The sequence below is a fragment of the Lepidochelys olivacea genome (assembly GCF_965140295.1).
Source record: "Lepidochelys olivacea isolate rLepOli2 genome assembly, chromosome: 16".
NCBI classification, from domain to species: Eukaryota; Metazoa; Chordata; order Testudines; family Cheloniidae; genus Lepidochelys; species Lepidochelys olivacea.
The window spans coordinates 18,357,011-18,384,832 of NC_140426.1; the positions used below are offsets into that span (position 1 = coordinate 18,357,011).

General features: G+C 44.4%; 1 protein-coding gene across 2 annotated transcripts in view; it reads right to left on the reverse strand.

The window, feature by feature from the left end:
* The window catches only part of DDX31 (DEAD-box helicase 31), a 73,021-nt gene that overhangs the window by 36,801 nt on the left and 8,398 nt on the right, over positions 1–27,822 (reverse strand). The window contains exons 8-16 of one of the 2 annotated variants that reach the window (XM_084650407.1): positions 25,911–25,952; positions 23,740–23,804; positions 20,095–20,214; positions 19,601–19,707; positions 18,866–19,089; positions 17,861–18,037; positions 13,994–14,053; positions 6,440–6,490; positions 4,549–4,688 (exon numbers count right to left, since the gene is read on the reverse strand). In XM_084650407.1, coding sequence (XP_084506533.1) covers positions 4,549–4,688; positions 6,440–6,490; positions 13,994–14,053; positions 17,861–18,037; positions 18,866–19,089; positions 19,601–19,707; positions 20,095–20,214; positions 23,740–23,804; positions 25,911–25,952 — 986 coding nt within the window. The remainder of the gene's footprint in view (positions 1–4,548; positions 4,689–6,439; positions 6,491–13,993; positions 14,054–17,860; positions 18,038–18,865; positions 19,090–19,600; positions 19,708–20,094; positions 20,215–23,739; positions 23,805–25,910; positions 25,953–27,822) is intronic. The other variant, XM_084650408.1, reaches the window with a different exon arrangement.

The following is a 27,822-nucleotide window of genomic DNA, read 5'->3' on the forward strand; positions in this document are numbered from 1 at the left end:
AGCAGCCATTTTCAATGCCAGCCCTAAGACTTTATTTTCTTTCCTTTCTGGGATCACAGTCAAAAAAGTGAAACTTCAACATCTCTTTCAGGTTACGTGTAAAACCAATGCCCTGCCTGTTTGTAATCATTAAAAATCCCATGGAGCCTTTTGAAATAAAGGAGACAATCTGGTGTCATAGCCAAGTGTCGCAAGGGGTGTTTATTTTCATGCTGTCTATTTCAATTTCTCCTGTCATTTTAACTGGATGTGTTGCTCTCCACTCCCAGTTGTAATACATAAAGTAAAGCACATGCATGAATGTTTGAAGGATGGGGCCTGGGTTCCCAAGAGGCTACATTCAGAGGTGGGTAGATAGATCCCTCTATACAAAAGACCAAATTCTTCTCTTTGTTACACTGATGTAAAGCCAAAGTAGCTCCACCAAAGTCAACGGAGTTACTATGGATTTATACCTGTTTACAGGACAGCAGAGTTTGGACCACTGTTTAGGAATCTTTCTCGATCAACGTTATCATAGGAATGTAAGGATTCTGAAAGGTATTATTTTTGTTTTCTTAAATTTGGTGAATTCAGAGATTAATAATAATGCTCTGCACTTCAGTGCCTGCATCTGAGGATCTCAAAGCACTTTACAAATAGGAATTGATCTCGATACTCACAATACCCTGCAAGACAGGGATAACAGAGGTGACCTATTTTGCAGCTATGGAAAAAGAGGCAGAGACAGGTTAAATAACTTTTCCCAGGTTACACAGGGAGTCAATGGCAGAACCAGGAACAGAACCCAAGAGTAAATACTGACAGCTCCACAATTTATTCGCTAAATCACCCTGCTAAATGCAAGCATGGCACATGGGAAAGCTTCCCCTTACAGTTCTGCTAATGAACCTTGATTGTGACCTGCAGTACCACACCATCCCTGCTATTTCAGTCATACCCAGTTAAAGAAACTGAGGTGAACACAACTTCTTGAAACATCAAGTTCATGACATGCCATGAAGGAGCGGAGCCAGTCCAGAGAAGTTATGATTCGGTCCAAAGGGTTGAGAGTTATGGTTCTGCATTGGCCAAGATCCCAACCTATGTGGAATGCAAGCATCATCCCTTATGCAGCTAGGAAATCCTGCACAGAGAAGATTCCTTCACAGAGAATGTAGAGGTAGAGAAAGGAAAGGGGAGGCAGGGGAATGGAAGGAAGGGAAATGGAGCATAAAAAGACAACTGAGGGTTTTTCTGTTTGTTTTTGAAAAGCATAATGGTAAATTAAAACATAAATGGCAACCACTTAAGCAAGAGAAATGCATTTCTCCCCATACCCCCAAAGGTTGCTTTGACAAAGCTGTGAATGAACATGTCAAGCCTTTGACACTGATTTGCCTGAGATATGTCACCCCCGCTCCTCTCTCCTGGCATGGTGCCAGCTCACAGCCTTATAGCTATGCAAACTCAGTTCACAGCGGGGAGCATCATGCAAAGGGGAAATGGGGGGAACGACTGGTGCCTTCAAGTGGATGTGCTTTCCTTCATAAATTAGTTAGGCAGCCGTTAGGAGATAAAGAAATTATCTGATGGCTGTCGAAGCAGGCGCGGCTAGATTACACTTGAAGGAACTAAAAGAGACATAAGCAAAAAATATATATATCCATATCTTGCTGACTTTCTTCTGCTTCTTGCTTCCTTCCTTTGAAGGAAAATCTTTTAGTTACACACAGGGCTGAGGCAGACCATTTTGGAATCGAACCTTAAAAAAAGAGGGAAATACATAAGAAATGACAGGGAGGGAGGGAGGGGGGAAGAGAGAGAGAGAATTTCTGGCTAGGGAGGGAAAACGTAACATTAAATTACGCAAAGCAAGAAAACAAAGTTGCAAAGGAAACCATACAGCATTCCTGAACCCACTGGGTATTACTGTTCTCAGCAAAGCCAAAATGGAACGGTTTTGGCAAAGGCTAACCCTGCTCTGAGATTTTAGAAGCCAAATAACGACTTCAGGTACAGGTGAAAATGAAGTAAAGGTAATCATTCCTAATTCTGAAAGAGATTTTCATTCAGGAACATGCTGCATCTGCTCTGATTATTTACGACTGTGAACAGTTCTGAACCTAAACCCAATGCCCACTGGGGGAGGAAAAAATCCTCCTGGCCAGATCCTCAGCTGGCATAAATCAGCATAGCTGTTAATTTACACCAAAATTCCAGCGACCTGTCTTGTGCTTTGTCTTCCTAGAAACACATTTTACCTACTATTTTACATAAACCGATAAACCCATCAGGACTTTGATTAAAAGCATATTTTCAGTTAAGCAAAGAAACAAACCACAAACCCAAACAACTTATGCAGGCTTCATAGAAAGATACAAAGAAGATCCAGGAACAAAAGTTCTCATGGCAGTCCAGCGCCTGCTGGCTTTTGCCCTCTACCCTAATTTAAATGGTCAGGATTATCACCGTAACGCTCAGGTTATGAAGTGTGGTGGCAATTTGTATGGATGGCACTTGCTGCCCTGAGCTTCAAGTTGCCTTTCCAAATCTTTTCGGTAATTCTTTAGCACTCCTCTCTTGCCTGTTGCCCCCTCACATACACTGGCACGATGATTTGGAAGAGAACAAGATATGCCACTACATACAAGCCAAACCACCAGCCTGTCCCAATTAGCCACACATTTCTCTGATCAGGTAACTGTGGGTGAATTACACTCCACTCTTCTAGAGGCCCGCAATCCTATTGCGTGCAAGTTTTATTACGAAGATTAAACTGAAAAATAAGACAATATACTCAGTGTAATTTGGCTGTACTGATTTCAGAAGGGCTAAAATACATTCACATACACCTCCTCCAGTCAAGCTGTGGAACATAACATCTAAGGACACCCAATGATCAGTATCCAGCTCAACAAGAGGTCTCCTTAGCTGCTATAACTGCTAGCAAGCTCAGGAGACACTGCTCCTTAAACGTCTCAAAAATACCCAAAAGGCTGAAACTTTGCTAATTAAAATTAAAGTAAAATAAAAACATGCAATTTCACCTCTTTCTCTCACACAAACAAAAATACAACTTTCTACCTGGAGTTAAAAACTCACAAAAATGTGGGATTTCACCTTTAAAATGTCAGTGCTATTTGTTACATGGAAGAGAAGGAAAAAAACCCCAAAACATGTCAGCTTAGCGCTCCAGGTCTTGCTGGTGTCTGCTTAATAGATTGTTTCCTGGGATGATGGATGGCTCTTTGTTAGACCACTAAATGGCTCACTGCCTAGAAGAATCTGGTATTTGTTGCCAATGTTAGTTTATTTCAAGAATCCAAAACCAAACTAGAATCTGGGCTGTTCCACCCCATACATACACGCGCAAAATAAAAGCCAGTTCATTGTATATCACAGTGATGTGACTTGGCTGTTGTTCTGAACAACAAGAGACATTGATACGAGGAGTACAGGAAGGTGTGAACATCCAAATGGCTGGTGAAGAGATTTGGGACATGGTGGCAGAGTAACGAGCGCTCCAAAACAGCAGTGATTAGCAAGGATGGGGAGGATTCACTCTAGGATGCACAGCCCTAGTTAGAGGTAGGCTCTTTCCCTCCTAAATTGTGAGGAAGACTTTAGTGTTCACAACAACTTCAAGACTGATGGCTCCCAGACACAGAACTCCTATTTATACACAAAGCAGGTAGAGGCAGTGCAAACTTCCCCCACCTCTCAATGTACCTCATGTTGGGTCACCTCTAAGGGTCAGAAGGCAATTTGGTCTTCATGACACGTTCATCCTCGGTTTTATTCAGGAGGGAGCTGAGAGAGGGACTAACAGGGTGGTGGGTTTTGTGATGTGGATGCTTGTCCATTGAGAACTAAGACCTCATTTCATGCAGACTGCCGAACAGCCATCCATATGTAGGCTCTGGGCATCCTTACTAGCCTGTCTGGCCTTCCTCAGCCATACTCCCACATTCTTTGACTAGCCAGAGCCGGCAAGCGCTACTGAAGCCTCCTCCCCAGGCTTTGCCAATACACCTCACTTTTAGCCTGCAACACTCATGCCATCCCAGTGCCAGGGCCCTGTACAGTTCTACCAGCCTCTCTTAAGTAGGACGTCCAAGAGTCTCTACTATTGCAGTCCTGAGCCCAAACATAGGGCACGGCTTGGCCAACTCTCTCAACTGTGACCTGCAACTCCCCAGTTATGCCAGTCCTGGATCTCTGGTGAAGAGACAGCATGAACTCTGACAACGTGGACAAGTGTCCAGTAGCCATTAGAGGTGCTCACTTGACTTGTGACCTCCAGTAGGCAAAGTCTGAACACAGGGCTTTAAAGGTAACAACTGTGCACAATAGCTCCCTTCCTTGCCATCCCCCACACAGTAAATTTGTCATACTGAGGATTTTATAGGTTTTAGTTCCCTCTTTTTGCCATTCTGTGGCTAGTCCTGAAGCACAAGAATTAATAACTCTTATTAAAACCTGTACAAGACACAGTCCCTCTGCAAGTGCCATGGAAGGTTAATTAGCTGAGATGAGCTGAAACTTTTGTTCAGGTTTCTGACTCACTTAATCTTGTGAGAAGCCAGCGAGTTGACATATTCTGCCTCCGAAGGAGTCAGGACGAGCAAGCTGTTCCCGTGACAGCCAATCCGAGCCGTCCTCCCAATTCGGTGGACGTATTCCGCAGGCGAAGCCGGAGCGTTATACTTCAGAAGGAAACATGAGAGGGAAAAGGAGGAATTAACAGAACACGGTGGTGTTAATTATAAACAAGGCACCTCGTCTATTAACGTAGAGAGGATCTGGGTGCCTTGCCTTCCTTAGAAAGGGGCTGTTTATAAAGAACCCATCGGACTGATCCCTGGAACCATCACTCAGCTCAGCCTCATCAGCCATAGCAGGGTTTTGACATGAGAATGTGACACATTGGCCAAGTTTCAGATAATAGGACAGTTTCCCCATCTCAATGTCTCTCTTCGCCTTTTAAATGTTATTTCTGCACAGGCTTGTCAGTAATCTGTTTGCCTTTTTTTAAAAAAAACAAGATTGCCCACACAGAGCAATAAGCTGCCTGCAGTACATTTGGGAGAAAAAGCTGCCAGGAGAAAGGAGAAGGATTCAAATTCAAAGTCAGGCTAAATTGCTCTGGTTTATTTAAAGTGAATCAGTGCCAGTTACTCGGCAGAAAACAACCACAGGCAAAGTACAGGTGTACAGCTCTTTATGTAGGAGGTAGGTGATGGATACAGACCAATTGTCTTTCCATCTCTACTCATCAGACACTATTAACATTTTGATTAAGCCCCCAGTAATAAACCAGTGACACCCATTTACTTCAGTAGGCATTAAAGGTGTTCAGCAATTTGCAGCATCAGGTCCTATAAATTGGGACACGTCCTCCCCCAAATCATCCTGGAAAACCAACACGCACAGAGATACTGCTTAGAAGTAAGCCCTCTGCAGTTTACTTGGAAAAAACCCAACGACCAAAGCCCATTTTAGTCTTTATATCTGTGCCCTTTGGCAAAAATTCTACTGGCTAGAGGTCTGAGTAAGACGCTGTGAGCAATCTAATTGCTCTCTGCAGGTCAGTGCTCATGGACACTGCTCTCAAGACAACCGAGCTTTCGCCTTCTGGACAAGCACAAGTCTCCCAGGGCCTTAGATAATTTGCACTGTGTTCAAGCACTGGCAACTATATCTTTGGATAAATAAATTTGGCCTGCAAACTAAAGACTTTGCCCCCATCCTCCTCTGACCAGCTATTTGCTACAAAATCTCTTTTTTTTTTTTTTAGCTAAAATTAAAATCAGACTAATTACATCGAGGGGCGTGCTAGAAATTAAAAGGCTTTTTTGTTGGTGAACATAGCATGCTAGTACCCAACCATCTACACATCTGCTGGGAGGTGGCAGCACCTTGGGCCAGCTGCCATCACAGCCACACTGCTATTTTTAACATGCTGGCTCGATCAAAGCTAGAGCGTGCCTGAATTACACCCCAGAGCTGCAATGGAGATGGACCCTTAGTAGGTGAAAATCTTGGGTTCCATATTTCTCCTTGTATTTTTCAAAGTCAACTTATAAAATTTACAATTATTTTAAAGTTATAAACAATATTTTACACACACTCCTCTCTCGCCCTCAGTCCTTGAACTTACAACCTGCCATTTATTCAGGGTTCGATCCAGCTCCCACTCAAAAGAAGGGCAAATCCTGCTGTGGAAAAAGAGGGTACCTGGGAATCCTGTGACCCAGAAGGAAGCTTGGGCCCCGATCCTGTGGGATCTACTGCACCTGTGAACCACGGCACTTACGCAGAGACTGTAGGACTTGACCTAGCATGGACCCCCGGCTTTCAGGGATTGTATCCAGGTATAAGAGTATCAATACAAGGTTTCACTTGTCTGACCACGAGTATATAGTATTTATTTACACGCGCACACACGGAAACCTACCTGAACAATCCAGGTGACCTGAGGCAGGTCTAATCCTCGTGCTGCGACATCCTTTAAAAGTAATTTAAAAAAACCACAATTTTTAAAAACTGCTTACAAAATAAAGGCAGATACAATGCATTCAGAATGATTGATATTTGGGGAAATGCAGAGTTTCAGGCTGTGGGAGTTTTACATACTTTGTTTAAATAGAGACAGACAGAAAGTTTAAAACCAATGTTTATGAGTTAAACAAAAACAAAGTCGAAAAAGGGTTTTTACAAAACCAGAAATATTTTCATTATTCTGGGCCAGACCCTAGCAGATGTAAATATACCCACTTCACTGTAGTTATGTTGATTTATGGTAGCTGAGTCTTTGGCCCTTTAAATTCTATGGGAGAGATTCTGCCCCCCTCATGCTCGTGATGCCTTACTTCTTGATTTGTGCCACTGAAGAAAACGGAAGTGCTCAGACAGGAAGATACTATCCACTATGACTAAGGGTGGCAGTATGTAGCCCTCTGAAAACAATGTTACTGTTTGAATTTAAGCGTTCCAATGCAATGTTTGCAATCTGGACGTTTCAGCTTGTGCTAGTGCATGAGAACCTAAGAGTGGAAACCGACTTGCCTGAGTTTACTTTCCAAGCACCTGCTTCTTATTTAAAAGGCCAACAAGCACTTCAGTAGAGACCAAGACTTGCAGGGAGCAGGTGGGCTCCTCCAGAAGATGGGACCTGATCTAGCCATTTGATTTACACTGAACGGGTTTTGATTTGGAGCAATAAAACTCAGCCCTGAAGAGAACAGTCTGAAACCCTGCCGCTGCTGGGAGAGTTATACGAAGCACTGGCTAGTGAACTGGCTTACCAACTTACAGAAGGACTTTTGAGTGAGATCCTTTGACATACCCACAGCCAGTGAAGATTACAAACAAACCTTTTCGAACAGGTCTTAAGGTTTAAATATTGCCCTCCAAAATAGCTTCAAAATCCCCATCCCTGATTTCCTGCAGCATCAGTATCATCCTTACACATTCCTTGGATTTAGCAATCGCCCCACTCAGTACAGTGGCAGTATGCAGATTTGCCTCTGCTGGGAAATGTTTTGGAACACATGTATCTTTCAGCTCATTGCAAAATAGAACACATTAAGAATGTAAGTAGGAGCCTAATGTGCTAAAAGTGTGTCAGCCGCCCACTGAAGTGTCTTCAAGCAACTCCCACGCACGTGAAAGACTAGGAAGCCGAAGTTCCAGCAGCAAAGGCCTTCCCATGAACGCCAGCCAGGTTACACTGTGGCTCCAAGTGAAGTCAAACAGGAGCCACTTTGCATAGACACTACTTAGGGTATGTAGACACCTGCGACTGGCCTGTGCCAGCAGACTCGGGCTCATGGGGCTTGCGCTGAGGGGCTGTTTAATTATGATGTCATTGTTTGGGCTTGGGGCTGCAGCCCGAGCTCCGGCACCCTTCCACCTTGCAGGGCCATGGAGTCTGGATTCCAGCCTGTCCCCCAACGTCTACACTGCAATTAAACAGCCCCTTAGCCCAAGTCAGCTGGCACAGGCCAGCCGCGGGTGTCTAACTGCACTGTAGACATACCCTTAGAAGTCAACACATCCTTTCGCCCTGAAGTGCTCATTATGAAACGGCTCACTCCTACAGTCAGATGAGCAGAGGTGCAAAAAGTCACATAAGAACATTAAAGCAAATAAATAGGGAGAAATCAATTTTGCAGCAGTACGGGAAGATCAGAGAGGTCAATACACCCTATTCCTCTGAACCTGTGTTCTCAAGCCCCAGGTTGAGAACCACTGCTGTAAACAGCATTATCCCCATTGTACATTTGGGAAAGCAGTCAGAAAAATGAAGAGGTTAATTCTTGTCCTAACAGAGAGTCAGGGGTAGGAGCTGGGATTAGAATTTAGGAGGAGTTCCAGGCTCCCAGACTCCTGCTCAGTTCATTAGGCCATGCTGCCTTCTCAGTATCAGCAGCAGGATTCAGTTTAGTTTGCTAATTACTAACCTTTATTCTCTTGAGGATTATACCAGCCTTTTAAAATGAGGTCATGTGATTTACTGGTAATTGGAAAGCTCTGCAGTCCTTCAGAGATTCCTCAACATTAGCCCACGTGCGTCTCTTGTGGATCCTATTCCTATAAACTGCGTAGCGTGAAAGCAGCACAGGGCAGTTCAGTGGTAGAACTCTGAGCCTATTCGCCTTCTGCTGCTGGGACACCCCATATGCGATGAGATTCTTACTTCATAAACCTCCATAAAATACTCTTTGGGAATCTGCTCTGGGAAGGTACCAGACAGAGCTACAGAATTGCGGGGATAAATATCCCTTTTACAAGCACCAACTAGACTAGATGGTCACATTTAGCGGTTCTCAATGCTCCAGAGGTGACATCCTGGTATCAGTGAAGAAAAGCGAGGTTTAAATTTGATTTGACCAACTCCTTCAGTTCTGACCAGCTATTCGATTCCATTCTAAAGACCCAGTTAATAGAAGTGGGATTTACCACACGCAGCAGAGATATGAGAATGAGCTCTGACTAGCCCCAGTCCACTTTATAACTAGATACGCTGCCACACTCAGTGTGTCGAAGCACGCCAGGCACGGTACAATGCATGTCAGTAATGAACATGCTGATATCATCGCTAGTACAATTAGGGCCAGATTTGCACGTGGCCTCAAAGAAATTGCTGGTGCAAATATCAATAATTCCATCTCTACCCAGCTGATCTGAAACACAGCCAGGTAGCTATCACTTCACTACAAAGAGCCAGGCCTGCAACTCAGTGAGTGCAAAAAGGTGACCACAGTTATCTGTGGGCACAAGAACTGCTCCCGCAAAAACAGAGGCGGGGGCTGAAAATCTGGCTCTTAACTTCACATCTTTAGTGGAAACGATAGAGACCCAGAGATTACAGGTGAGAAAAGACTATTCTGCATTCATGAGGAAGTCCAGAGGATCTTCCATTTAATGCTCCCCTTAGTTTTTCCAAGGCACATGACAAAAGCGAGAAAATGCCCTTTGCAGCCTATCAACACCACTCCGTAATCAGCTGTAGGGATCCCTGCTGGCCCAAGCCAGGAGCTCCTCCTCCCACCTGGTGCCTGAGTGCACTGCCTCCACAGCAATGGGCCTTCCATCCGGGAGTGGGAGGAACATGGAGACTATTTTACAGGAACGATGTGAAAGGAACAGCGATAGAGCAAGGAGGAAAAAAACCGCAGAAGCCGTATACACGTGTTTCATCTGATCCCATCTGCAGCTAGACTGGAAGCCGCAGAAGGGCATGGCATCAGGACGTATCCAGCCGGGGGGACCACTGAAATTGTTGGAATTTCTGCTCTCACCGATTCTTGTCACCAGATTGTGTTAGTTGCCTGTGGCAGGGTGTGGGGTCAGGGAAGTGACTGAGGAAGCTAAACAAGGTGAATTGCCACAAAACATTACCGATGGACATGAAACTTTTGTTTGGGCCTCGGTCCACTTGGTCGCTCTTGTGCAACCTAATGACGGTGAAAGAAATCACTAAAGTCGCTTTTGAAAGACACTCAATGGTGAGGTCTTGAAGATCCTGGGCTTGACAATTGGTTGCCTACATGAGGCCTAGAAGTACAGATGGAAGGCAGCTTGCTCAGGTGCCAGGCTGTCAGTTGGATTAAAATGACTCATTTATTTACCAAAGAACCTCACAAAGTGCTTTAGCTAACAGGGAGAGAGGGCCTAACAGCTCTCTGAGCTGGGGAAGGCGCTCTCGTGCTTACCCGGCCTGCCAAAAGTCATTACTGCTGAGTGTGGAAAGCCATCAGCAGGGTAGAGACCCCCACCGGCAGGGTGACAGATTGGGCTGCGTAATCAGAGGAGGAAGGAGAGAGCACAGAAGCTGTCAGAGGCGAAAGCTCTTGGCTGGGGCCGCCAGAAAACTGGCAAGATGAGTTAGCGTGACTGAATAAACAGCAAACAATCTCCAAATGATCTTTCCTCTCTCCCTGGAAGAGATGAACTTGTTTAAAAGGCACATCCCGAAGGAAGCTGCGCAGAACTTCAGCTGCAGGAAACCCTTGGAGAGTCATAGCCTCTTTATTCTTTGTTTGCCAGCCTACTTTGCATGGCAAAAAAAAAATTATATTATATTATATAAATAATGAAAGAAACAAAGCATCACAGGGACTGCCACCATGGAAAGATGAGTGAGAGAGACACCGGAGTCACAGAGAAATAGGAAGGAAGAGGGATTTTTATTTTTCCACGGCTCTTTGTTAAGTAACAGAAGCCTGCGTTTAGTGAGCAAGACCTGGCACCTTATGGGTACAAAGCACGTAGAGGGCTTTCTAGTAAAGGGGCTGGGAACTCCCCCACGTGAAACATTTTCACTGCTAGTCAGGGAATGACAACTGTATAGAAGACACCGGCTGTCAGATAGAGCAATGAACTAGTAGGCAGGCACATTTCCTGGCTGCCCTGGGGACGTGCGTGTTAGGTGGCACCTGCAGTTCGGGAATAGTGCTAAGTGTCTCTCTTTCCCTAAGGTATTTATATGGCTCGCATTTTCCAGACGGGGCAGTGAGGCACAGAGAGAGACAAAGGGCTTGTCTGTGCGAACACTTAATTTGTGGTAAGCTGGGGTGTGACTTGGACCTGCACTAGTCCGCACATACTAAGGATCCATGTGGATCCTGCAGCTACACACTAAAAGCTCCTTTGTGTGCTTTAATCAACTCCCATTTCACGGTGGGGTAAGTCAAAGAGCACTAGGGAACCGTTAAGAGTGCAGCAGCAGGGTCCCCGTGGACAGTCAGCAGGCTAGTGCAAGGTAGATTTATACCCCGGCTTGCCACAAACTAAGTGTTCATACAGACAAGCCCTCTGTGACATCCTCAGGGTCGCAGAGGACGGCTGTAGTAGAAGAGGGAACAGAATCCAAGTCTCCAGAGTCCCAGGCTAGCACCCTAACCACTGGAGTATCTTCCTTTCTGTCCCCCTTCATCCTATTTATCTTCCCGTCTGTCCCCACCCTGTTCCCAAGAGCGGAGTATCTTGTAAAGGAGGTTGTCGTAGACTGCGTCTCCTCTCCCAATCCATCTTCCTGTTGAATGGTCTCTCCCAGGAGCAGGTGCCCAGCAAATTGATTCATCTCTATCTCTTTGTCCAAGGCTCAGTCTCCTCCCTCTACTTCTACCTGGGAAGAAGGTAACCAAATCTTCCCGTTCTCTCCCTTCCCACCCAGCCCCGTTGCAGCTGGATTCTGTGAGCCCAAGGAACCAACACCAACTTCCCAGCTGTTTATAAAGGGTCCATGCTGAGTATAAATGTACTTAACTAAAGATCACCAGCCCAGAGACATACTCCTGCAGCCGCCTAGTCATAGCTTGAGACAAATGAACAAAGCAGGGCACAAACCAAGGAGCAGCTCCGGTTTATAAAACAGGCTAGTTCTCCAACTGCCTTTGTCTAGATTTGTGCTAAAGATGATCGCGGCATGTAGCTAGAAAGCAACAGGCTGGTTTAAGGAAGTAGAAAGCTTCACCCACCACCAACTGTTGTGCCCTCGTGTGATCCGGTAAAGCATCTACTATGCACTGCGGTTCTTAGATGTTGAGAATCACCCAGTTAAAACCATGGCACAATGATTAGCAGGAGGAAGAGGGTTAAGCCACCAGCCTTTCATTTCTGCGGATTCTGGGTTCCAAACCTGGATCAAGTTCCAAGTGAAAAGGAATTTTCAAACCAGCCCTTTGTGCCATGTGATCGGCACAGAAGAGGTGGGGATGTATTGAAATTCAGGAATGAGGTGCATTTGCACAGCTGCACCGTGCTCATTATAATTCTCCCTAACTTCTGTGGATGGATTTTGCGGCTCACTCCCCTTGCACTTCATCCATCTACTTAAAGCAGATCTGAATTTGTGCATTGATGGGAGATGGAGGGACCAAAACTAAAGACTTGATAACTTTGAACATATGCCACACAGAAAAGACAACATGTTTATGTTCCATCTGCACTTCTGCAGAAAACTGGAACAATATGTTGTTAGCAAACCTACATTTACTACCCATCAAACCTTCACACAGCCTTGCATGCTGCTTTCTAAATTGGGATTGGCCTATAATTACACAGTAATATGCTACTTCCCTGAAAATGCTTTTAATATAGAGCGCGAGCACAGATTCTAGTAAGTAACAGTTATATAGTATTTAGCATTACCTAGGCTATGACTTCACTACCCGCCGCATCGGCGGGTAGTGATCAATCTATTGGAGATAGATTTATTGCGTCTTGTCTAGACGCGATAAATCAATCCCTGAAGCAACGCCTGTACTCCACCTCAGCAGGAGGAGTAAGCGGAGTTAACGGGGGAGCTGCTGCGGTCGACTCGCTGCCGTGAGGTCGGCCAGGTAAGTCGAGATACTTCGACTTCAGCTACGCGAATAGCGTAGCTGAAGTTGCGTATCTTAGTTCGAACCCGTTCCCCCCCCCCCGTGTAGCCCAGGCCTTAGTATTAGTTTCAAAGTATTTTACAAACATCAGTGAATTAATAAGATTTACAGCCCTCCTCATGTCGCAGTAGATAAATATTATCTTGATATTATCGGGGAAACCGAGGCACAGTGACTCGATCAAGGTCAAGCAGCAAACGGAAGTGGGTTCCTCAGGCCAGGACTAGCATCAGATGGGCACATTTTGCAGGTGTCACAATCTGGGAGAAGCAACACTCTGAGTCAAAGGCTCCTCTATTCAGGCTTGGTAATCCCAGTGCAAACTATGGCTTTTACATACAATACATTAAACTACAAACCCCCACAAACCTGCCACCTTTTCCCTTTAAGAACAATATGTCACAGCAAAGAGAGTAATTTCAGAGCTGGAGAGGGTTTCTCAGCTCTAATTATTCCCGATCACTGTAATTTACAAGTTTGCCGTGTGTCGAAATCACCAAGATTCACACGTTTTCAGATCAACAGCTGCCACTATTAGAGAGCAAATCGTGCAGCCTTCTGCACCATTGCAGCAGGCTAGCTGTGGCACTGACCGGTCAGAAGCTAGAAGTGGAAGATGCCACATCTACACAAAGGTGCCAGCAAACTTTAGTAGAGCATGGCAATTTCCCTCCCCACCCTTGAAGGAAGCTTGAAGGGCAAGCCATGGATAGCAACAAAGCAAAACACAGTTATAATGAAGTAGTCCTCTGGTTGGTCTTCCCTTTAATCCCTGCATGTTTGTGTCTTTAACCTTGGGATAGTCATCAAGTCAGGACAACTTTTCGTTTACTGCACATGTAGGGCAAGTTGCCACAAATGGACACATTTTCCAAGACATGCAGGTATACAGACGCTTTACATATAGTGCATTACATGCAAGGATCATAAAGTAATTTACAAAGAGCGGTAAAGTTCCTATTCTACAAGCGAGGGAAACTACAGCATACAGCCGATAAATGCCTTTCCCCTAGAGAGTCAGGATTAAGTCAAGGTCTCCTATCACCAAGTCATCTGCTCTCCCACTCCCAGATCAAGACCCATATAGTCTTTTGCATGTTGTATGCTACTTTACCTACAGTGCAAAGTAAGATGCCTGTCTTGCATTGTAAGAACTCCTGGAACACTGCTGTCCTTTCCTGGAGGATAAAAGAAACACAGCACATGTTTATACTCTGTTGTAAAGCAAATAACTAAAATTTAACAGTTTATGTTTGAACCCTCTTCATCGTCCATCATTTCTGTCCAGTTTCGAGAAGTGGGTGGAATTCTGTGGCTCCATCCCAGCACCTTAGGAGATTTGGAAGTGAGAAAAAAATCTATGGCAATAGTGGTGTCATTCCACACAGTAAAGACGATCACACCATCGAGGAAGGTGCAGCATCTGGTGCTGGCCCAAATGCATATGCCCAGCTCAAGATGGCCAACATCCCAAGGGCCTGTGAAGACGCAGGTGGGAGGGTGATGTTAGTATGCTGAAAAGAATCACCTGTATCTGTGGGAAAAGGACCCACCAAAGAAGAAAACGGTAGTTTATGTTGGACTAGAACAGAGGGGGGCAAAGTACGGCCCACAGGACCCCTCCCTCTGGCCCCCGAGCTCCTGCCAGGGAGCAGGGTCAGGACAGGCTTGCAAAGGAGCCAGCTCAACTCCCCAGCAGCGTGGTGAGCGGGGCGGAGGCTAGCCCCTGGCCCCTCCCATTCTGCTCCCCTCCCTCCCTCACAGTCACAGTTCCCCCAGCACCTTGGCAGCATGGCTGCAGCTCCGGCCGGGTGGCACGGCTACAGCGGCCAGATCTGGTGCTCCAGGGCGGCATGGTCAGGGGGAGTTCAGGGGGTGGGGGGGAGGCAAGGAGCAGGAGGGCTTGCATGGGGGTGGTCAAGGAGCCTGGGCCCTGCTGCTGGGGAAAGGGGCAGAGCAAACCAGGGCCCCCTTCCACCTCCAGCATGCTTGGCCCCTGTCCCCAGCAGCCAAGCCCAGACAGGAAGCAAGCCTTGCCCGAATGCCAGGAAGAGCAGCCAAACGAGTAGGGGAAATGCACAGGGAAAGGACTGAGCCCCCCTGAGTCCCCCAACCCCAGAGGTAATGTGGGGTGGGGAGAGCAGGGAGGGTTGGATGGGGGGGGGGGCCCAGGGGAGCGGTCAGGGGGTGGGGAGCAAGGGGGGTTGGATGGGGGTGGGAGTTCCTGGGGGCTGGAATAGGGGTGGGGGCCAGGCCATGCCTTGCTGTTTGGGGTGGCATAACCGCCCTCAGCCTTCCCTACCTGGCCCTCCATACAATTTCTGTACCCGATGTAGTCCTAGGGCCAAAAAGTTTGCCCACCCCTGGACTAGAAGGAGGCAGGTCTAGTTGCTGGCTTAGATATAACTCTGCCTGGGAGAGTCTATGAGGTTCCCCCTAGCGATCAAGTTGGGTTAAAGCACTGTGACAGTGAAAAAAAAAAATCACTGCTTTCCTCTCCCCCAATCCATGCAGCACTCACATCTTGGGGGGCTTAAGTATCAGAATCATCAACTGCTGAGCTGAATGAAACATTTTCTCGAACCCACTCTAAAGCGAGACCCTCCCTGCCATTCCCCCATCAGCATCCCCAGGAAGACACTCGCATGTGGGGAAGCAGCTTAGCCTTGTCACCATGGCCTGGGCCATATACACTGAATTGTCACCAGAGACGTCTCTCACCCTAACAGAGCTTGGAACACGGGCTCATCTGACATCACCTCGCACAGCTCTGCCAAGACCCGACACAGCTCCACCAATTCACCTCCAGCTCTACCTGCAGAACCTTTTGCTATTCCAGCCCTGGGACTTTCCTGAACAGACACTGTTTATTGCATCCAACCACACTGTATTTTCTTGTGAAATAAAAAGGGACTTTGACTTACATCATCCCATCAAACCCACATGAGGCAATCCTTGAACCCAGGTCTCCAGAGGCAAAAGGCGAATGCTTTAATTTACTGTACCACCTGGTCTCCACCACCTCTCCTCTCTTCTCAGCTGAGGGAAGTCAGTGAACATGTCCCAATCTACTTTCCTGAGTTGTCTTAGATCTCACCCTTTCCATTTCTCTAGCTCAGGCTCTCTCTAGCCTCAAGAATATCACACGTCTCTTTGGTATCTATTGGCAGCAGGATTTCCCCCACAAGGTATCCTTGCCCTCACTCTCCAAGCCTTGCTCCAACTCCAATCCCTATCAATATAGGTCTATTTCTAGCAGGGGGCTAGATGAAAGAGGCATCTATGGAATCTTTACCCATTTGTGCCCTGGCTGGACGCATCATTCTGCTCCGAGGAAGGACACTAGCAGCCTGGGCCTCCCTGACATGCCCAACCTTCTCCCAACAAAAACGGAAGAAAAGAACGCATTGCATCTTGTTGACACTGACAGCAGCCGTGCTCAGCAGTACCATATGGGATCCACAATTTAGCTCCATTAATGCTCTTAATTTGAAGACATCAAGCACTAATTACACACTGGGTACTAAAAAGGCAAAACCCTTCCCTTGATGCCAGCTACTTAGTGGCGTTCTGTTGCCTTAACAGCTGGTCGGGGTAGAGTCGGACCAGACCAGGCCTGCTTGCTCTCAGGCGGGCAGGCTGAAGGAAGGCCAGCATACAGGACAGCGAAACACATGTTCCTGGTCTTGGCAGGATGGGAATGAGCGAGAGAAACAATGGCTCTTCACCTCTTGCCTCATCAAATGAGCACTGTTCATTTGCCACCTCTGCCTTGCTGCTCAGGGCAGGGCAGTGACTCTCCCCCTGGGAGAGGGGCAGGGAGAGGGTTGCTGTCTTTTCAGAGACAATGGCTCACACGTTTCACTCTCCTACTAAGAGAGAATGAACATTCACAGCAGAAACTGACACGCTTCTCCTGGCCTCTCACTTCCTTCTGGATCAAATCTTATTCTAATCAGCTGGTCAGCGAGGCCCTGCATATCCAACACCAACACACCAGTCGCTTTTGTTAGGTGATCTTTCGTTGGGTTGCTGTAATACAATCCCTTGCCAGACAACTCCCTCCCACGGGACTGTTCTTTGCAGCCAAAGCCACTCTGCTCAGCTCCATAATAATGGGGCCAGCAATTTGTTAGCTGATACACTGGTGGACCGAGTCCTGAATGTTATTCATAATAAATGTTATTTTATACGATTATTTCCTTTGCTAGTCAGAGAACTTTCCTGCCTAGCTCAGAAAGCTGAAAATGTAGGCTCACGAAGGGGCAATGGTTTAAGTTTGTCCACTGGGGAACATTGTGTGACTGCATCAGCGCACTGAAACAACAGCACAGCTTTGCCGTAGCGCTTCGCGGGCGTGGATCACTCTGCGTATCAATGCATGGGGAAACCGAAGGCCCCACAAGGTGAAACAACTCACCCAAAGTCACACAATGGATCATTGGCCGAGTCCGGTATAGAAGCCAGGTCTCCGGACTCCCATACCTGTGCCCTAACTGCTGGACCATGTTGCCACACTTAAGAGGGCTGACCAAGGCTGGAATCAGAAGAGGAGGAGAAGGAAGAGGAAGTTTCTGCTACAAAACAGCACCTGTAGACCCCTTCACCAGTGTTCTGTTCACACCATGTGATCCCTTGGGTATAAAGAACCCATAACATGCCTAGAAGCACAGCTGCATAGATTCAACAGCACAGTGAGTGACCAATTTCCAGTCCTAGCACCATGTACCAGAGGGGATGATGATATTGACCTCCTTTGTAAAGGGCTTCGAGAGCCACCGATCAAAGGGGCGATATAAAAGCGAGGTATTCGTATTATTAGGATGTACCAGTTTTACCCCAGTCACGTAACTGGAATGTGGTTGTAGAACAAAACAGAGGATGTGAAAAAACTTTTCCTGTGGGGGAGGAGATTAGGGTGGAGGGGCAAATGAGGACAGTCCTCAGCCCATTCCACTTTTAATACACTCTTCAGCGGTACCCACCTCCTGCTCCATGTTGCCGTGTAGTCGCAGGAACTTTAAGTGTGAAGGGGGGAGCGGCAAACGTTCAGGTTCTTCAGCCTTTCGGCCTCCCAGCAGGATTTTCAGGAGGAGCTTGCAATGGAACTCCACTTGCTCACAGCTGGAGAAAAAAACGATCATCTTGTGGCGTTTTTCAAACTGCAGGGAGAACAAGAACACACACACACGGCCATGTTTATAAGCCTCGGGCGATTCTCTGAGCCCCCAATGACCTCAGTTTCTAATACATCCGAAGACAGACCAATTAAAAATGTTGGCACATAAACTGGCGGCTAAAAACAAAAGTTCCCATCCCACACACAGGAGCCTCCCGGCTGAGCTAGGAAGACAGAGGGGAACAGCTCACGCTGGTGCCCTGCACACTCCACTGGCTCCTAGTTCACTTCTGAACACAGATCGAAGTCTTAGATATAAGCCACATGGCCCTTGATGGCCTAGGACCAGGCAATGCCCCAATCTGAGACAGCTGTATGCCACTGGAACACTGCAGCTGACAGAGCCTAGGCTGGGCTCCTCGGGTGCTGAAATAAGGGATTTCTCAGTGGAAGGCCCCAAGTTCCACAACTCCTGACCAGAGGAAGTTAGACTGAGCCCAAGTCTGACCTTCATCAGAACACAATGCAATTTAGGTATTCGTGTTTCCAAACGGGGGTGAGGGGTGTGTGTGTGTGTGTACACCATATATGTAGAGCTGGCCCTCAACCCCAGAGCCCTTGAAAACACACACACAAGAGTTGGATTCAGTGGAAGTTTAGCCCAAGGAAGGAGCTCAGGATTTGGTTCACAGACAAAATCAGGCTACCATGGAATGACTTCGGCCATTGGATTTTATGCAGCAGAACACAATCCCATCTGCTACTCACTTTCATTTTCAGTTGCATGACCCTATAGAAAAATAGGAGGCAGAAATGCTCATGAGCCACTTCATTCCAATCAGGTGTGAATACAACACAGACGGAGCCTCACCTTGCACTTCCCCAGGATAAAAGCTGCTAGGGTGACAAGCCGCAGTTTGCTGGGAACCAGCACCACATGCTGTTTGAGTTTTTCCGGTATGGCAAAGCCTTCCTCTACCATGCGGGCTGGTGAACACATGGCTTCCTGCTCTGGTGTGGTTCTGTCCCAGGTTTCATCCACAATGGCAATGCTCACTGGATCATGCAAACTGATATCGGCCAACCTCGTTACTCCTGCACCAAACAAAATCCATTACACACAAAGCAGAAGCTTCTCTGCAAGTAAACTGTAGGAAATTGTTCCGCTTTGTCTCCCTGAGTATTAATGTAGTAGAATAAACATGTGCACCTCAAGAGCAAGGCATGCTGGTCTACAGGAGCAGTAGAGGTCAGCTTGAGGTTGATGTAGGTGTAACGTTTTCAAGAAATTGGCAAAACATTCCGACAGACTTCAATGTTTGATACATGAGAGATGTGTGACCTGAGAGAGAGGCATGGTCTAGGCGTGCTCTACAATCAGAGCTGCAGGAACAATTGATATAGTGGGGGTGCTGAGAACCATTGAACCAAACCCTGTCTATGATGGAAACCACTTGAAGCCGGGGGTGCAGTAGCACCCCCAGCATCCCTAGTTCCAGCAACTATGTCTATAGAATCATAGAATATCAGGGTTGGAAGAGACCTCAGGAGGTCATCTAGTCCAACCCTTGCTCAAAGCAGGACCACTCCCCAATTTATAACTTACCCTCTGTGAGCGTGGCTGAGAGCAGGACATTCTGCCGCCTCTCACTCTCTGCATTTAAAGCATTGAGTATCACGGTCACATCCTTCTCAAAGCCCATGTCCAGGATCCTGCAAATAAGATGGAGACCACAGAAGACATTATGGGAAGAGAGAGGAAAAGAGAAGGAAGAGAAGGCTCAAGGTTACATGAGCCAATTAGGAACATAGGATGGGCCATAGTGGATTAGACAAGTGGCCTGTCTAGTCCCGTACCCTATCTCCAACAGTGGCCAGCACCAGATGTGTCAGAAGGTGCAAGAATCCCTGTAATGGACAGCTGTAGAATAACCTGCCCAGAGGGAAACGTCATCCAAACCCCAGGCACTAAGTGGTTGGTTTATGCCCTGGAGCATTACGGTTTAGATCTCTTATTTTTAAAATGTTGAATACATTATCTAATGTAGCTGTAGAGGTTCTCGTTATCCATGTCAAATGTCTAAACACTTAAAAGTTTACCTGTCAGCCTCATCCATAATCAGCCACTGAATACGACGGAAGTGAATGCACTTTGTGGACTTGATGTGATCAATCAGGCGGCCAGGAGTTGAAATGAGAATATTTATTCCTTTACGTAATCTGTTCAAATTAAATTAAATAAAGAGTTCACAGTTTATCCTTAATCTGGTAATAGCAGTGATCTGGACTTGGGAACTGGAGCCCGCATAGTACAGGGGAGAAATCCCATCCCCACTACAGTCAATGCCAGAACTCTCATTGACTTCAGTGGGGCCAGGATTTCACTCTAGTTCTTTAAAGAGAAGATGCTTCACACAGCTAAAAAGCAACCAAGGACAACTCATCCCTAGTTTGCAAGAGATGCATCTGAGTTTTCAGCTTTACTCTGCAGAAGTGCCCAATCTTGGATAGCAGCATGCGTATTATCATATAATAGCTCACTTCACTCTTCAGGTTATCTACTACACTAGCTCTTCATTTCCATCATTAATATAAATAATACATGGCACTAATATGGAGTTTTCTATCTTCAAAATGCTGTACAAATACAGCTAATTAATGCAACCCGCTGCGAGACAGGCCAATATTTTAATCTCCATTTTACACAGGCAGGGTTAAATAACTTTCCCAAGGCCACAAAGTGAGCCAATATCAGAGATTAAAACACAGGCATTTCTGGCTCTCAAGTCTTGTCCTCATAAATGCAGGGGGTTTTCCTATGTCAGTGACAAATTTAGATAACGGGGGTTTGAGGCTATCGTGTGCATAAATATATGTGCACACACACAATTTGCTTATATATAAACAATAATATAAAAATACAGATATCCACACACCCCCTATATCTGGGTAGACTGATTTAAATCATCACTGTTAATCATGACTTAAATCAGCAAGCAGGAAACCTAAATTTAAAGAATTGATTTTAAATCTTCTCTTGCATTTGTACCTTTTAGTTATTTTCCTTAGAATGAATTTTTTTTAATTGGTTGGTAATGATTAAAATATAGCTTTTACACTAAATTTGGTACTTGTTTTTGCTAACCAGGAGGATACACTGTATCTATACACATTTACTTTAGCAATTTTATAGCTGGACATACATTTCATTGAATTTTACATGGTTTATAATGTTAGCTAATGGCAAGTGATGCATTTCTTATTTACTAGATGATAATTTCTGATTTTTTTCAAGCCGCATTTGGATGTAAACTGGAATTCAATTAAAATTGCACAAAACCAGCATTTTAAATTTGTGCTGGATGTACCAGAAAAAAAAGCAAGTTTATCAAAACAAGCTCTGCATTTAAAACTGGTTTCTAAAACAAAGGAAATATTAACTGTAGTTAGTGAACTGATGGATTATTTCTGATCAGCATAGGCCAGACTTTCAAAGGTATGTAGGCACTGTACCGAGACATGCTCTGTCCCCGTACTCTGATGCCCCAGAAACTTCTCAGACTCTGTGCAGTAAGAGGCAACTTCATGTGATTTATTTACATTCCCATCACCAACCCCAACACAATCTTGTGCAGTGAATTTTTTTACAGCGCTTCGTCACCTTTAGCCCTTTCCCACAGGGCTAGGGAGGAACAGAGATCTCCCTTACTTGAGCTCTCGGAACACACCAGCCTCAGCTAGCCCAGGCCCTCTCTCCACTACTTCCTCCCTATGCCTTTCTTATAGATGGGCTAATTGGTTCATCAGCCTTCCCAGTTAATTATCTTACATATCCCCACTAGGCCTTGTGTGGGGGAGAAGGGCTGATGGTACATAAGTGATCAGAGTGCTGGCTCATCTTTAGCTCCCAGCACTGCCAAAGGCACCTAAAGATGCAGATAGGTGCATAGTAGGATTTTCAAAAGTGCCGACACAGGTTGGGCACCTAATTCCCATTGACATCAATGGGAGTTGAAATTAAAGAGAATTAGCACCCAGCCTGCTTTGGCACTTCTGAAAACCCCAAAAGGCACTTATCAGCATCATTAAGGCCAAAAGTATAACTGGGTTCAAAATAGAATTAGGTAAGTTCCTAGAGGATAGGTCCGTCTATGGCTATTAACCAAGATAGCTAAGCCTCTGACTGCCAGATGCTGGGATTGGATGACAGGGTATAGATCATTCAGTAATTGCTCTGTTCTGTTCATTCCCTCTGAAGCATCTGGCATTGGTCACTGTCAGAAGACAGGATACTGGGCTACATGGACCATTGGTCTGACCCAGGATGGCCATTCTTATGTAATATCTCTGAACATCTGACACCACATCCTTCAAACGTTTAGAATTAGTAGACCTCTTTGTCTTCCACCTGGTTTTTATTCATAGATTGGAGGAGAAAACCAGCTTCCCTGCCTTTTCAACTCCCAATCAGCTTCCCAACTTTGAATGAACTAATTCAAATGAAGAAAACATTCCCTCTGCACATACTTTTAGTCTCAGTTTAAGTAGCAATTAAGGCAAAAGCTTTTCTGCACAACACAATCTGGAAATACTTCCATTTCGAAAAAATGTAAATACCAGCATTTGCTTCATTAGAAAGACGGACAATAATACGGATACTTAATGTCGAACATGGCTGTGACATTTATAAGTTTGAATGGATCACAAAAAATTAAATGCATTTTCTTCTTGATTTTATATATAATTTGAAAAGCAGCATTAACTCACTCAGAGTTGAGGAGGGCTCAGTGAAGCATCATATTTTTAAAATGTTATTTAAATGATTTTAATCGCTTACAGCAAATTTAACCATAGAAGGTTCATTAAAAAAATAATTTAAATGAAAAAAAAAAAAAGTTTTGATTTTTAACCACACAAGGTGTACATGTATGTATTAGAACTGGCAAAAAAAATTTCCAATGGAAAGGATTTCCATTGGAAAATGCCTTTTCATCTAAATCAAAACTTTCTGTGGGAAAGTGCTGATTTTTGAGGAAATTTTGAAAAAAATTAAAATGAAAGGTTTTGATAATGTTGAAAAGTTCCATTTTGACTTCTTCATAATAGAACACTTCAATTTTTTGTTTTTAAATCTATTTTACAAGATAAATTACAACATAAAACTAAAAAAGTCAAAATCAAAACAAACAACATTTGAAAATTGTTTTGCAGAATATTTAGAAAATCTTTGGTTTTGTTCCGATTCAGAACTAAAACAAATGTCAAAATCATGGAATTTCCCACTAAATGGGAATGTTGGTTCCCACACAGCTCTTATATATGTAATATCCACTTATGCAAGAACACTGTTTAGGATTATTTGCTTACAATTAAATAAAAAGGGTGAGATTTTAACAGTAGGGGGAAAAAATCCAGCTGTTATCTCCATGACAAATACATTCCTGTTTCAGACAGTGCTGTAGACTAAGCAAATATAGGTGTTTGTCAGAGGAAGAAAAACACTGACTTCGACAGGGGTCATCTCATCAGAAGGCTCATCAACATTTTAAAACTAGAGCTAACTGAGGGAGGCGAATGCTCCCTGCTCACCCAGTCACTAGTTCTGTGTAAGATCGGGGGCGGGGGGGGTCACCCCTTGATCAAGCCACAAGCATCTCTCCCAATAAAAAGGCATTCTCAGCAATAGAAACAGATGAAAGGATACAAGTAGAACCCAAACATAATTTTAAGAAATTGGCTTCCTACCTGGCTTTTTCAGACTTCCTCTTTTCTCCCCCCATTAGCACGCCAGGCACAATCCAGGTAAATGGCTACAGTGGGGGTAAACCAAGACCTATATGAAGTAGTCTTAAGAAGAGGCCTGATACTAATCCAAAACTGATTTTTCTTGACAAAAAGATAGGCAACTCAGATTTATAGCTGTGCTTCTGATTTGATCTAACAGATACAGCCCACGTGCACTGTACTACCTGCAGCTAAATATCAGTGGTAAATTTAATTCTAGCTATTTAACTTGCTTCTAATGTTGTTTGGGAAGATGGAAATACAATCATTTTTGCATCGCTTCCAATAGTATAATAAGTCTCCCCCTCCTCCTTGTGTAACCTAAATGATCAAAGACAATTTGCGATTCTATTTCTTCCTGTTGCCTTTTAAGCAAAATCTTCCTATAGCCAAGCAAAATATAAAGAAACATAATAAAGATCCTTTATATAGGTTTGTTATTGGGCTAATAAAGGCTCCCAAGGTGAAATACCAGCTCCACTGAAGTCAATAGGAGTTCTGTCATTGATGTCAATGGGGTCCTAATCTCCAGCAGAATAGAGCGAAGCCCAGTTTTTAACAGTTGAAAACAAAATACGGACCCCCTCCACCTCATTCAAGAGGGGGCTTGGAAGAAAGATGGAACATAAGTTTTAACACGGTACATAATTAACCACAAGATATGTAAAGGCCAGGACACTGCTCAGCTTGTGACATGCCATGTAGGAATACAAGAACTCCCCTAACGGAGCGGGCCATTGGACCATCTAGTCCAGCATACCATCGCCAATAATTTATTACATTTAAACTTATAATAAATCAAATAAATAAATATTTTAAAAGGAGTGTATCCAAGGTTCTAGGTGCCCTAACAAACACAATAAAATCCCAGCAGCATTAATATTTTCAACAGGAATTCAGCCAGCTCCTTACAGAAATGTCTTTCCACCCCTTCATCATTATGGGAAGCCCTTACAAAAACCCGATCAAAGAAATTAGCTATACCAGGAAATGTAGGCCTCACCAACACTACAAATTTTACCACACTGGGCCATCATACCATAACAAAGCAGTGGCCATGACTGTATTTTAACCAGGTTTAGTCTTGCTTGTGTGGATATTACCTGTTACACATAAGAAAGAAGAAAACAAGAGTGCAAGTCCAATTTTCCCCTCCTCATTGAAATGTCACCTTTAACTGCTCTAGATCTTGATGGAATGCAATTGGCCAATGTTAAAAGGAAGACTTGAATTTAATATCAAAGATCTTTTAATTATGACATTTAATTACAAAGAAAAAATGACTAAAATATTTTTAAAATGTCTTTAGTATAATTTTTTAAAAAAAACACCTTGACAGTAGGGTGATGGGGTAGGACTTGGGAAACTAGCTGGCTGCATGGGAAGGCAGAGACTAAGGCCTCGAGCTTGCAAATGCTTATTCATAGGCATAACTTTACCACTGGCCGTCGTCCCATTGAAATCAATGGAACTACTCACGGAAGTAAAGTTCAACATATGAGTAAGTGTTTGTAGGACCATTGCCTAAAGCTGTTGTGAGGGGCGTTCTAATATTCTTACCGTCATTTTCTTTGGGTTAATTTAACCAAATTAAAAAAAAAAAAAATACCAACACAACACTTTGCAAGTCTCAAATTTCCGCACACATTCAAGAGGCCCTCTGATTCCCTGAGGCCCATTTTACTACATCAGAGCCTTCTCTGTCTAACATCAGTCTGAGTCCAGTGGTATCTGTCCCGGTAAGAGTTCCCATTCAGAGACATGGAAATTCTGAAGCAGTGGCAGGCATCTCTAAAAACAAAACATTGCAACAAATCTATTTTTAATATCTACTACTCTTCTTTAACAAATATGTATTTAGCTCCCTAGGGTATTAGAAAGAATCATCACAGCAGTCACTGAATAGTTGAAAACATCCAATAGGGAAAATCAAGCTTAAATGTGCTCAGCTTTCCCTTGAACGTTAAAAACAAAGTGAACTGGTTTTATTCTTTACTTTAAGGACTAGATATCCTGTTAGGTACGGAGTCCCCTCAACTCCCTATTGCGCTTAGGGGAAGTGATGATGCTTAGTATCTCATAGCAAAAGGCTCGGGAAGGAGTGAAAAGGAAATAAAGAATGAAATCCTTACCTTCAGCAATTTCTGGACTGTATCAAAGCTCTGTAGGGCTAGCTGCAGATATCAACAGATGGAAAATAAAGTTTTATGGAAGTCTGACACGTCCGTACTAGAAAGATAGCTTCACACAATTTATATCAAATTTTAATTTTTCTGCAGACTCTTAAAAACTGGTGATGTATGTTGGTGATGAATTCTAAATATCTTTATTAAATAAAAAAATATACCCCACCCAGTATCCTATCAATTAAACAGTCAGCAAAAAGGAAGAAACCTCTATTTGCTTTGGACCTATACAAAAACAATGTCTTGTGCTCCCTCTGCTGGTTCAAATTAATAAACACTGTTCTCAGAGCTGTGCACGTTTCTGTTGACATCTTCGGTGATGCTGATGCACAAGAAAGAAACTATCCAAGGCATGCTGGGTTTTCCTTCACTAAAACCAGTGTGGGATAATATGGAATGTCTTCCAGGAGAAAACTGTTAGAGAAAGGGAGTGTAAACCATGGGTTAAAGCAGTGGACTGGCAGCCAGCACTTGTGGGTTGCGTTCCCAGCACTGCCACTGACTCAGTGTGCGACCGAGGACATGCCATGTGACCTTTCTGCAACTTCATTTCCCCACCTGCAAAGTGGGGATAACATTTACCGAGCACACGTTGCACATGTATATGAGTGAGGCTTATTTATGTGGGTAAAATGATTTGAATTCCTCTGACGAAACGTGGGCAAGTGCTAAATATTATTTATTTGCCAAACTTTCAAAGAGGCCATTACAAACCCTGGAAAGTAAAAATAATACCAATTGTAATCACAGACTAACTTTATAAATGTACTCAACAGCAACCCTTTAATCCATTTTATGAACATGCTTAGTATTTATGCAGCATCCTGGGGAATCAGAAAGTTTGCCACTGTAAAAAATTTAAAATAGCTTCAGAGCCTTCTCCCTTCCCAGAATTGAGCTGAGATACTGCAATGCAGGTTGCATAAAACATTGTGCCCAAAACTAGTTACCTGTGATCAATTCTCCACATGGAAGTTATTAGCGTTTGATATGGAAAACATTGATACTCTGCTCTGAAATTGCCTTTGTAAGGCAAATAAAATAAATCAAGCAAGAGTTCAGAGAACAAACAAACTCCTGGTTTGCGTATACATTCACTGATGGATTTGAAAAGGGGCTTTAAAAATCAACAGGAATGTCTGTATAAACCGTTGCGTTTGCAGCACTGATTTTACTCAAACTCTCCCTTCCCATGCTAGACAAATTTCTCCCTTCCTATGTATTAAGCCAAGGAGCTTCCAGTGTTGCCACCAATTCTTAAACACAAGGGGAAACTTGGATGTTTCTCCCCAGCTTACTTCTGTATGGCACTGAAGGCAAGAGAAAACATTTCATACTGACAGCAAATATTCTTACTGGAAGGGGAAGATTTGAGTGAAGGATTGGAAAGGAGAGAAGAGATGAACCACCAAACTGTCCCACTGGGCATCCCAAATCTCTCACTCTTAAATGCTTACTTTTTGTTAAATTAAAGATGACAGGGAGACTTTGATAGAAGGGAACACATGGGGTACAGAACTGAAATCAAGATTGGACTGCCTCTCTTTATAGTTCACCACTAACTGGTAACATGCCAGCTGATCATATGGGATATCCCGGGAAGAAACATTTCCATGTGGGGGATCTGGAGACCATGTGGGCCAAAGATCACCACTGGTAGTTGTGGGCACAACTCCACTCCCTGCAATGGAGTCGCAAATGCTTATGCCAGGAGTGAATTCGGCCAATAATTCCTCCTGGCAATGACACGAGCCACGAATCTCTACCTGAAAATCTACCCCTCGGCACTGGAATAAAATCAAGGATATCCCTAAAAGATCACAGAGCAAGAACTAGTGCAAGCACTGCCATGCTGAAA